Source organism: Pongo abelii, chromosome 8 (genome assembly GCF_028885655.2).
Source record: "Pongo abelii isolate AG06213 chromosome 8, NHGRI_mPonAbe1-v2.0_pri, whole genome shotgun sequence".
NCBI classification, from domain to species: domain Eukaryota; kingdom Metazoa; phylum Chordata; class Mammalia; order Primates; family Hominidae; genus Pongo; species Pongo abelii.
Window position 1 is genome coordinate 139,360,001 of NC_071993.2, and position 11,390 is coordinate 139,371,390.

At 50.1% G+C, this 11,390-nt stretch overlaps 2 protein-coding genes across 3 annotated transcripts in view; one reads left to right on the top strand and one right to left on the bottom strand.

The window, feature by feature from the left end:
- JAKMIP3 (Janus kinase and microtubule interacting protein 3) overlaps positions 1 to 9,647 on the top strand; it is a 120,575-nt gene extending 110,928 nt beyond the window's left edge. For both annotated transcript variants that reach the window (XM_024253819.3, XM_063727825.1), the window contains one exon: positions 8,454 to 9,647. The gene's annotated coding sequence lies outside the window, so the exon portion shown is untranslated. The remainder of the gene's footprint in view (positions 1 to 8,453) is intronic.
- On the bottom strand, positions 2,505 to 7,695 carry LOC129048400 (uncharacterized). Its single transcript, XM_054523078.1, has 2 exons — positions 7,596 to 7,695; positions 2,505 to 5,241 (listed from the first exon to the last, which is right to left on the bottom strand). Exon 2 carries the CDS (start codon positions 4,157 to 4,159, stop codon positions 2,996 to 2,998), a length of 1,164 nt encoding a protein of 387 aa, XP_054379053.1. The 5' UTR covers positions 4,160 to 5,241; positions 7,596 to 7,695; the 3' UTR covers positions 2,505 to 2,995.
- Positions 9,648 to 11,390: the final 1,743 nt, after the last annotated feature.

An 11,390-nucleotide genomic window follows, 5' to 3' on the forward strand; every position in this document is an offset into this window, starting at 1 on the left:
GGTTGTGGCCCATGCACAGCACGTGCATCCACCAACCCAGCCCCAACACAGACTGTCCCATCCCCGAGCTGCCTCCTGCTGCCTGTGCAGTGGCCCCTTCCTGGCAGCCGTGACCTGTTTCTCATTGTGTCAGTTTTGCCACTTCCACATCTGGTAAATAGAGTCACATAGCGCAGCTTTGGGGATCTGGCTGTGTTTATGTTCAGCAAAACCCACATGAGGTTCCTTGTGCTCCGTGGGTTCCGTGGGCTCTGGGTTTTCCTTCTGTTCCCAAGCGGAATCCCCTCGGGTGAAAGGACCACAGTGCACCAGGGTCTTGTTGAAGGACCTCAGGGTGGTTTCCGGTTTGGGGCAAATATGAACAAAACTGCTGTAATGTGTGACAGGTTTTTTCATGAAAGCAAGTCTTCCTTTCTCTTGGGTAAATACCTAGGATTGGGTCTGCTGGATTACATGGTGAGTGCAATAAGTAACTGTTGTCCGGAGTGGCTGTTCCATTTTGCACTTCCACCGGCGCTGGGAGGGTTTCCATTGTCCCACATGCAACGTCTTCACAGGTTAGGCTGTTTCTCCTTATTCGGTCCCTTCCAATAGAGGGGGAGTGGCATCTTATTTGGGGTTTCATTTGCATTTCGCTACTGACTAATGATGTTGAGCATCTTTTTTTTGTGTTGATTTTCCATCCATATACCTTCTTTGGTGAAACATCTGTTCAGATCATTTGCCCATTTTTGAATTGGGTTGTTTGCTTTGTTATTCCTGAGTTTTGAGAGGTTCTTCCTCTATTGTGGATATGTGCTATTATCAGATACACCACTGAAAAGTATTTCTTCCAGTCTGTCTTTCGTCTTTTCATTCCCTTGAGTGTCATTTAAAGAGCAGAAATTCTTAATTTTGATGAAGTCTAATTTATCTACTTTAAAAAAATGAAGTGTGGTTTTTGATGTTAGAACTAAGAAAACCTTGCCTAACTCAAAGTCACAAATATTTTCTCCCATTTCCTTCTAGAATCTGTGGTTTTATGTCTTAAATTTAAAACACCTGTGATTCACTTTGAGTTAACTTTTGCATCTGGGGCTCAGTATGGATTGAAGTTCATTTTTTTTGCATGTGAATGTCCACCCCATGGTCAATAACTCCTCCTTTTTGTTATTAAAGTCCCTTCTGCTTGGCTCTGTGGTCAGTGCCATCCTGGCTGGGGTGTCCACCTTACTCTGCCACTGCAAGATGGGAAAGCAGGGATGCTGATGGGGTCCCTTGAGCTGGCAGAGCCAGCGTGTCTGGTCCCCATTTGACCCCAGGGTGGGCTGGATCTCTAGGCCTGGGCCTGTGCCAACTCAGGGTCTGGAAGCTCGAGGTGTGTTGATTAACTGTCAGCAGGTTCAGATTTACAGCTTCTGCAGAGCAGGCACCTGAATGCCAATGAGCAGCCCTGCTCTTCTGAGCTGGGTCACAGACTGCCCCCTCCATGCTGCTGCTGGAGATGATGTCTGTTTGGTCATCTTAAAATCCAGGGATTTTAAAAGGCTGCCTCTGTTCAGGATGTATCCACAGTTCATGGCCATCGTGCATGATGGAGCAGGAAGCTTCACTTAAAAGAAATGTGTAATGCTCTGCATCGTAGCTCAGTGAAATTGTTTTCTTACTGAATTTATCTATATTGTTAAAGAAAAAAAAAGAGAAATAAAAGGTGAGGTGTTTAGAAACAGCTCACCCAAGTGTGAATAATTAGTCCTTTGGGGCTGTCCCCTCCCAGGGCAGTTGCTGAGCTGGGGGAAGCGCCCCTCCCTGAGTACTGCCCAGGCACTGCCTGTCTCTCTTGGAAGCAGAGGCTGCCAGATCCCGATCAGCGGGTGGAGTCTTCCAGGTGCCCCACCATGCTCCCTGCAGGATCTGCCCCCCAGCAACTGCCCATTAGGGCAGCTTCATCAGCCAGGGCTCCAGCCCCAAGAGGGAACGGGGAGGGGCTCCGCCCTGGGCTCAGCCGTGTGTTTGTCTGATGGCAGAAGCAGCTCCCGTGCAGCCTCCAGCTCACAGGCAGCCATGGGGTCACGTTGCATTTGCATGGCAGAACTAGCGGGAGGGTCCCTGCTAGCAGCTCCTGCCTGGTCCCCTCATCCTCAGCACAGCGTCATCCTCGTGTTTCTTGGTGCACGGCATGGCCTTGGTCCTGGTGCTGGTGTGTGCCTTGCTGTTGCTGCTGGTCTGCAGCAGCCTGCTTGCTCATTTTGTCCCTTCATTGTTACATCTGTGGCTCTGCCACCCAAAACAAACACTGACCTCTGACTTTGTGGCCCATCCCATCCCCTCCCCATGAGGGCTTTGCACAGTGCTTTGTAGCAGACATATTTCCACAACGCAGAGTACTAACCACTATACCATCACGATGGCAGACACGTTTCCAAAAGGCAGACTCTTTAATTGTGTTTGAAATCTTTGTTAACAGGCATCTTTTGGGTGTTTTGTGCTTGGAATCACTCTGCAGGGATTCAGCCATGTGCACCCTCCAATCTGCGACCTCATGCTGGGGCTTTACCTCCCCTCTGGTGGACCTTTGGTTATTTCCAGGCTTCTGCTTGTTATGATTGCTGCTTCTTGAACATTCCTGTGGAGTCTCCTGATGTGCTGGTGCTGCGACTACTCCTGGGTCACATTAGGAGTTGGAATCTTCAACTTTGGGAGATGATGCCAACCTCTTTTCCGGTTCCTATTGGCTTTGGAGCTATTTCTCTTTGCTCTTTGTTTAGAATCTTTCTGTTTTTACCAAGGGCAAAGATGTTTCTCAAATGTTACTGGGTGATTTGCACAAAATCTCAGAAACTGAACAACCGACTTGAAACCATGAGTCCCCCTCCCCGCTTTATTGCTCTATTGTCTAATTTATTCTTTTCAGCCAGCAGCTTACAGCCTGCGGGCCAGCTGTCTTGCAATCTATAATGCAACCATCTTGGTTAAAGCAATAATGGATCCTTTTACTAGCCTGGCCATGGGGCCGTTAATAAGGGATGGCATTATTAGAGAAGCTGATTTCAGAAAGGGTAGCTGGGCATCGCTGTGGAGGCCTGTGAGAACAGCTGCCACCACTAGATAGAAAATGAAACCAGGAACCCATGGAGAACAGGCAGAAAGTGTGCGCACGGGTGTGTGCACACATGCCAGCGTGTGGGGGGAGTGCACACACTGTGCATTTGGTCGTGGTGTGTATACACCTGCTCCGGTGCCCTGGGTAGTGTGCGTGTGTGGGTGAACACTGCATTTGGTCGTGGTGTATATACACTTGCTCCTGTGCCCTGGGTAGTGTGTGTGTGCACACTGTGCATTTGGTCGTGGTGTATATACACTTGCTCCTGTGCCCTGGGTAGTGTGCACGGGTGTGTGTGCACACTGCGCATTTGGTCGTGGTGTGTGCGCACCTGCTCCGGTGCCCTGGGTAGTGTGCGTGTGTGGGTGAACACTGCATTTGGTCGTGGTGTATATACACTTGCTCCTGTGCCCTGGGTAGTGTGTGTGTGCACACTGTGCATTTGGTCGTGGTGTATATACACTTGCTTCTGTGCTCTGGGTAGTGTGCACGGGTGTGTGTGCACACTGCGCATTTGGTCGTGGTGTGTGCGCACCTGCTCCTGTGCCCTGGGTAGTGTGCGTGTGTGTGTCCACACTGCATTTGATCGTGGTGTGTGCGCACCTGCTCCTGTGCCCTGGGTAGTGTGCGTGTGTGTGTCCACACCGCATTTGGTCGTGGTGTGTGCGCACCTGCTCCTGTGCCCTGGGTAGTGTGCATGTGTGTGTGCACACTGTGCATTTGGCCGTGGTGTGTATACACTTGCTTCTGTGCCCTGGGTAGTGTGCGTGTGTGTGTGCACACTGTGCATTTGGTCATGGTGTGTATACACTTGCTCCCGTGCCCTGGGTAGTGTGCATGTGTGTGTGCACACTGTGCATTTGGTCGTGGTGTGTGCGCACCTGCTCCTTTGCCCTGGGTAGTGTGCATGTGTGTGTGCACACTGTGCATTTGGCCGTGGTGTGTATACACTTGCTCCTGTGCCCTGGGTAGTGTGCACGGGTGTGTGTGCACGCTGTGCATTTGGTTGTGTGTGCGCACCTGTTCCTGTGCCCTGGGTAGTGTGTGTGTGTGTGTGTGCATACCGCATTTGGTCATGGTGTGTGTGCACCTGCTCCTGTGCCCTGGGTAGTGTGTGTGTGTGTGTGCACACTGTGCATTTGCTAGTGTGTGTGCATTTGCTTGTGTGTGTGCACCTGCTCCTGTGCACCCACTTCACTGTCCCACCTGCCACCTGCACCATCAAAGTGGCTTCTGCCTTTATTATTTATTAGGGAGCTGTAGAGCCAAAATCAGTAGGAGGGTGACCCAGAGCAGAGCACCATGTGCCTGAGGACTGTCCCAGGATGGTAGGACCATCCCAGCATCTGTGTGAGCCACATGGGGCTCCTCCCTGGTGGCTGGGGAGAGGATGACCTCAGAGGCGGCCCTGGGCAGACAGGGAGTTGATAACAGCACTGGTCCCCTCTGTAGGGTTGAGAGAGACCCCATGAAGTGGGTAGAGGAGGAAGAGGCAAAGCCTGTGTCTGGGTAAGGCCTATTTCATATTTTCCCCAAATCAGAGCTTCAAGAAAAAAATACCTTGACTGTGAGCAGAGTTAGTGGTTGCCATTTGTTTCTGTTTGGTTTGAAAATCTTTGGCTGAAGTTTCTCAGACAAAAGAGCATATGGAGAAAGGTCCTGTGCTCGGCCCTCGCTCCATGTCCTATCAGCTGGGAATCTGTGTATTTGTGGGGCAGTGTTGGGGAAGAGCAAGGATCCAGACTGCAGGGTCTCACCCCCTCCCAAGCAGCTCACCCTGTGTGAGAACCCTGGGGTTGCTTGTCTCATGCACATTTTTGGAAACTGAGGCTGTAGGTCCCGAGTCTTCCAGTGGCATTCATCATCTGTTGATTCTGAAGCAGGGAGAGTTCTGGACCCCAGGAAGGTTCTTGTCTTCCTTGCCAACTGTGTTATGTTTCCAAACAGTTGAGATCCCAGTGGAAATTTCCAGCACACACACAGACGGCAGGGGCCTATTCCTCGGGCTCTGTTTTGACATCAATCAGAATGCTGTTTCCTGATCCATATGTATGACTCCGTCTGCACGTGGTACCCTTGGTGTTATTGATGAGGGTTCTGCCCTGTGGCTTTTAGCGAGGTTCTGGTGCCTTCGTGCCCGTGGGGCTGGGGGCCCCGACCTGTGGAAATGCGAAATGCCCTGTGTCAGCCCTGGGTGGTGCCCCAAGCATGCTGCCATCTCCTGTCCCTGCTGCCGCCCTTGGCACTGTCCAATGAGCCAAGTTCATGATTGTGGTTGTCAACTTGTTCCTACACTTCATCAGCTATCCTCGTTGCAGCCCAAGATAAAATTACCCAGGCTTTCCCCTCCAGCGTGAAGGGCAGGGGCCCTCGATGCTCATCCTCCCCCAGCATCATGCACAGCCAATTACCCAGGCTTTCCCCTCCAGTGTGAAGGGCAGGGGCCCTCTGGTGCTCATCCTCCCCCAGCATCATGCACGGCCATGGGGCTGTATTTGTCGACGGGACTTTTGGACTCCCTGGGCTCTGAGCTGGTTGGGGCTCCACCTGCACCATGCCTGAGCTCCCCACATCCTAGCTCTCTCCTGTCACTCGAAGCTCAGCCACCTGAGCAGCACTTTCCTGCCCCCTCCCTGAGAACTGGGAGCTCTTGGGATGAGGATTGTCTGGGTTTCTCCCGTGGAACCCTTGCTGTGGCACTGATACACTCACGTAAATATTTGCCATGTGAATAGCCAAGTACGTAAAAGAACGCGCTCCCTGAAGGCAATTCGCAGCCTCATGTTCCCTCCACCCCCCACACTTCCAGGCAACAGTGGAAGCAGATGTTCTGGGGGTCCCCGAGACCACCTGCATGCCTGGGGAATCACTAGGATTCACAGGACTCAGCACACAGTCACACCACAGCAGGGCCACACCATGGCAGGGCCACACCACGGCAGGGTTACACCACGGCAGGGCCACACCACGGCAGGGCCACACCACGGCAGGGCCACACCACGGCAGGGTTACACCACGGCAGGGCCACACCACGGCAGGGTCACACCACAACAGCCACACCATGGCACAGCCACACCATTATCGCAGCCCTATAATCAGGAGGCATGGCTGGATCTGCAAGGGAAGAGTTCACAGGCATAGCCTGGAGAGGCCTGTGAGCAGACTTCCTGTGCGCTCTCCCCTCCCATGCTCTTTCCCCCTGCGAGGTGCACACGGGGCACACACTCCCTCCAGCAGCAAAACACAGCCCCACGTATGCAGTGTTTCTGCTCAGGGAATTCCAGCTAAGTCCCAAAATTCATGGTTTTGATTTGGGGGCTACTCAGTTGTGCGCCCCCTGCCCACTAACGTGCCAGGCCCTCAAAAGAAAGGCCAGCGTTTGCCGTGAATCACATTGTTTGCACAAACAGTCTAGGCAGGAACCTCCTCACTAAAGGAATGCTTCGAAGTCAAGTTCCCAGACGCCAGCCAATGGCCACCCTTGCAAGCAGGTGCTTCTGCAGCTAGCAGCCTCAGGCCTGTCCACGGAGACACTCTTGAGTGAGGACTTTGGGGTGCCAGAGCTTGCATGGGGGCATTGAGGAGCCCCATGGAGCCACAGAGACCAAGGCCAGACCCATAGGTGGCCACCTCCCACCTGTCCTGTGCCTGACATGGCTCTGGTTTGGATGAGGTCCTCAGCTGACTGTGAGGGACAGTGGCCAGAAAGGGGAGGGAGGGTGGGAGGGAGAAGACCACATCCCCTAGAAGAGACAGAACAGACGGGGTGGGGCGGAAGGGATTTGGGAAGACTGCACACCTGGAAGCAGAACTCTGTGTGTGTGTGTGTGTGTGTGTGTTTGTGTGTGTGTAGTGTGTGTGCATGCATGTGCTGTGTGTGAGTGGTGTGTTGTATGCATGTGTGTATATATTGTGTGCAAGTGTGTGCTGTATGTGAGTGGTGTCTTTGGGCATGTGCACATATGTGTATGTGTGTTGTGCATTGCATGTGCATGTATGTGTATTTTGCATTGTGTGTACACGTACAGTGCATGTGTGCATATTGTGTGGGCATGTATGTGTAGTGTATTGTGTGTACACGCATGTGCAGGTATGTGTATTAGCGCATGTTCAGGTATGTGTATTGTGCATTGCGTGTCTGTGTGAGTGGTATGTTGCGGCCACGGATGGGGCAGAAAGTCTTCTGTTCTGGAAATAGGGCAGTGAGTGGAGTGTGTTGACAATGGAGAGCAGCAGCTGGCTCTGGAGAGGGATCGAGTGACCACAGGAAACCAAATGCTGTGGTCTTGTTCCTTCAATTTGGGGAGTGAGTTTTTAAAATTCAGTATAATATTTTCAACAAGACCTCTGTTCTCTATTTGCATGTGCCTAGTTCATACCCCAGGCAGTTGATCACATAATTCAGAGAGGCACTGATGGGGTGGGAGCGTTTCTGGATAGGTGTCCAGATCCCCGGCCCTGCTCAGCCTGGAAGTGTCACCGAGGGAAATCCCTGTTTTACATGGGACTTCACCTTTTCCCTCTGTAAAATATGAGGGCTGGACTGGCAGGTCCCCTTCCTCCTGTACGTTCTAGAGATCGATGGTTCCAGGACAGCCTATTTAGAAATGAACCTGATTAAAGGCACAAAGAACAAGGTACTATGTTAACTGCAGCAGAGATTTCAACTGTAACGCTTAATACAGGAAGAAGTAAACATGTATGTGTCATTTGACTACAATTTATTTTTCATTCTGTTTGAGGTAATATCTTCTTACTTAGAAGTTAGGTTAAAAAATCAAAAACCAAAAAGCTTTTCAGACCTCTCCTAGATTAGAAAACCATGGTGTCTCTACTGCCGGGCCCTCTGCCTCTGTCCCAGCATGCCCTCGCTCCCGCCCCTCAGCCCACGCGGCCTCCCACCCGATGCTGCCGTGCCCCAGGGACTGATCTGGGGACCGCCCTTGTGAAAAGCAGATCCTTCATAACTTTTTCAAAAACATTAAAAAATTGAAAGGTAATAAAAATTTTGAACCTAGTAGAGGCCCACTTTTAAGTAATGAGGGAAGTTGGGTAGAAACCGGGCCGCTGGCCCAGACATGGTGAGAAAGATCCAAGGTCACTTTTGTACGGGCTTTGTGGGGAGCATGAACTCATCATCCTGAGAGTGTGGCCTTCGGTGGGTGCCGGGTGCGTCTCCTGGGCTGGAGGCTCAGGACGTGGCGCTGTAGCTCGTGCTGGACCCGTGAGGGCAGTGCCTGCCATTGGCTCAATGACCACCCTGTGCAGAGCCAGTACCTGGTCAAGGCCCCAACTGCCTTGAGTGCTGACCTGTGGTGCCCACGTTCCCCAGGTCGTCGCACTAAACGGCGTTTTCTCCACTCTTTTTCAGAGAGGAAGCAGTGCATTGGTGAAGGCAACATTAGGTGTGATTTCCATTCCTGCTGGGAGACCCAGGCCGCAGCCCGGGAGCTTCGTCCAGTCTGTGGATGGAGCCTGACTGGCTGCAGATGGAACTTCTGTGTCCTCCCACCCTTGGTGGTCTAAGTATTGCTCTCAGAGCTGAATTGACAGGAGGTGTGTGTGCACTCACCTGTGTGCACATGCATGTGTTTGTGCATGTTTTCACTCAACCAGAAGAGCAATTCGTGGGATTTAGCCATTTTGAGGCACCTAGAAGTGGAGGCAGTTAGATGTGCAGCCAGATGTGAATGTTACATGCAGCATTGTATAAAAGAAGCGACTCAGCTGCTGTAGGGAGGACCGGGTTGTCTGGAAGTATTAGGTTCATTTTATATTTGTGTCAGAAGAAATGTCTGACTTTGGGGCAGATGACACAGTGGCTGCAGACCAGGCATGGCTCCCTAGGTTGAAATCGGGGAAAAGCTAATAGTATCAGACAGATATGCTTTTTCTTTGGTGGCTGCAGGATTTCTGCTGGAAAATGCACTATTAATCAGCATTTGTCCAAGAAAGACCCATCCATTTCTGTTGTCATTCAAGCCACAGTTCCTGATTTACTCAGCAAGATACTGGGCCAGTTCAATGTCTCTAGCTGAGCCTGACCTCGGGGTTTGCGTCTCAAGTCTGAAATCTTGTTTAGTCCTCTGTGCATAGTTTTGTCTCATTTTAACGACTGCATCTTCTTGGTACATTTATTATACTCAGAACTGAATGGCACACAATAGCCTTGTGTTAATAAAAGCTACCGTGGCGCTATGGGTGAACCTCTGGGTTGAAGTGCGATGGACTCTACGATGCAGGCATCCAGAAAAATGTTGTAACTCTACCTGGCTCCCTGCCAGCCTGGCCTCCTCCTCTGGGAGAGCTCCTGGCATGGTCCCAGTGTGTACCTGCATGGGTCAGCTGTTTTGGATCTAAAGATGTGCAGTGAAACTCAGATTCCCAGATTCACATCCCTCATGTTTATTTGGGTCATCATGGTTTAGCATGTTGTATATATGTCTGGAGCACTTCATACACCTCTATCCACCACAGACACTCTTAATCACAGTTCTGTAATAATAAGGCAAACTATACAGCAAAGAGAAGCATGTAAATATGTACCAAATTCTTATGAAGTTGTAATTGTTTATATGTAAAAAGTATGTATATAGGAAAGGGAGAAGGTGCAAGGAACGTGCTGAATAACATCCAAACTGCATTGCGTCTCTGCCCCATTCCTGAAAGCACACATCTAGTTGGAGCATCAGTTCCTCTCCTTAGATATCATTGTTTTCACTCATCTATCATAGGCACCTTCTTTACATCTGATTACAATACCCAGCATTTCAGAACTGGGTTTTTGCCCCCAAAAAGGTAAATATGAGCATTTATCACTGACTCTTCCTGGTCCAGTGAGCAGCAGCAGAATTCAGGTATTTAAAAATAAGGTGCATTTCTAAATTGCAGGCTATACCTTCTTTTCCAAACCAATGGGCTAGAGTGAATTTCCTCCAAGTACTTGGGCTGTCTTACTGCTAGCTCTTCTAACAGGGGAAGTCTGTATAAATGCATCACCCCCTAATAAGGCAAGAGGAAGGATCCTGAAATGTTGCCAGAAATGTTTACTGTGTAACTAGGACATCAGCATTTACATTATATTGTATTAACATCATCACACTCTGTGTTCAACACACAGAACAACATAGATACTTTAGTTTGTCTAAGGTAAAAATCCACATAAATAGCAGATCCCTTTGTTGATACCAGTGTGGTGTTTGCCTTGTGCCCATGGTCTAGATTTTGAGCTGGAGAAGGACTATGGCTGTTCCTTAAAGTCTCTGCCCTCGCAGAATCTGTAGCCTTCAGGATACCCCGAGTGCCTTACAGGGCTTGTGAACACCGGTACTAGAAGTCAAAAAGAAGAGATGCCCAAGTGTGGGTTTGGAGGCACTGACGCATTCACCAACTCACCGTCATCCCATCCTTGAAACCCTGAGAGAATGTGTGTTTTATCACAGTAATGGAATTAAGGTTAGGCTCAGGAAACTCATATTGTGAATATAGGTATCAAATCATATATTTGTTTACTGTATATTTTTTAAAAAGCTTTATTGTAAATTTATGCAAAAACTAACTGGGCCTGTTTTCTTACGGCGGCATGCTGGGTAGTGTGTGTATTCTCCCAGGCACTCCCTTCATAGTCACCCTCTAACCACGTGACATTCTGTTCCGTGCTAAGCAGTATTCACAGGCCTAACATAGGTTTGTATGGTGATCTACAAGATTTTACAAATATTTTTGTATTGTGATTCCTATGATATATACCAGAGAATTTTTTACTCATTTGTAAATTATTGTACAGTTTTAATAAAAAATGTTTTAAGTCTTAGACGATTAAAGGTCCCCTCAGAGGTATTAAAGTTTGAACTGAAAGCCGTATGAGCCATTTCTGCACTTCTGAGTTCATTCTCTGAACAGTGCCTTTGCACACCAGAAACGGGGTCTGCGCCTTCCGCCCACTGTGGAGGAAAGCCCCAGGTCTCACCTGCGAGATCACCTGGAGGGCAAGCTCTGCAGTCGGGTGCCTGGCAGCACCTGGCTCCGGTCGACCACCGGGGAGGCTCCCTCCTGTGGCTGTTGGTCAAAGGTGAACCATCGAAGCGATCAGACAGTTAGGAAAGGGACGGAGCTTCTGCACGTGCATGAGAACAGTTGGTGATGTTTGCTGTGGACGGTCCCACACAGGTGAGTAACAGACATTGCATTAATCATTTAGGGGAGGGGGAGCCAGAGGAGGACGAGGGGGTGGGAAGCTGCTGGACCTAGCTCTGCGGGCTCAGGCCCCGCCAGTACTCGAGGTCATGGTGACTCAGTGTCCAAACTC

What these genes read in the sequence shown, in the direction of transcription:
- LOC129048400 (XM_054523078.1), bottom strand. Translation starts at nt 4,159, where the DNA reads ATGACCAAATGCGGTATGCACACACACACACACACACTACCCAGGGCA.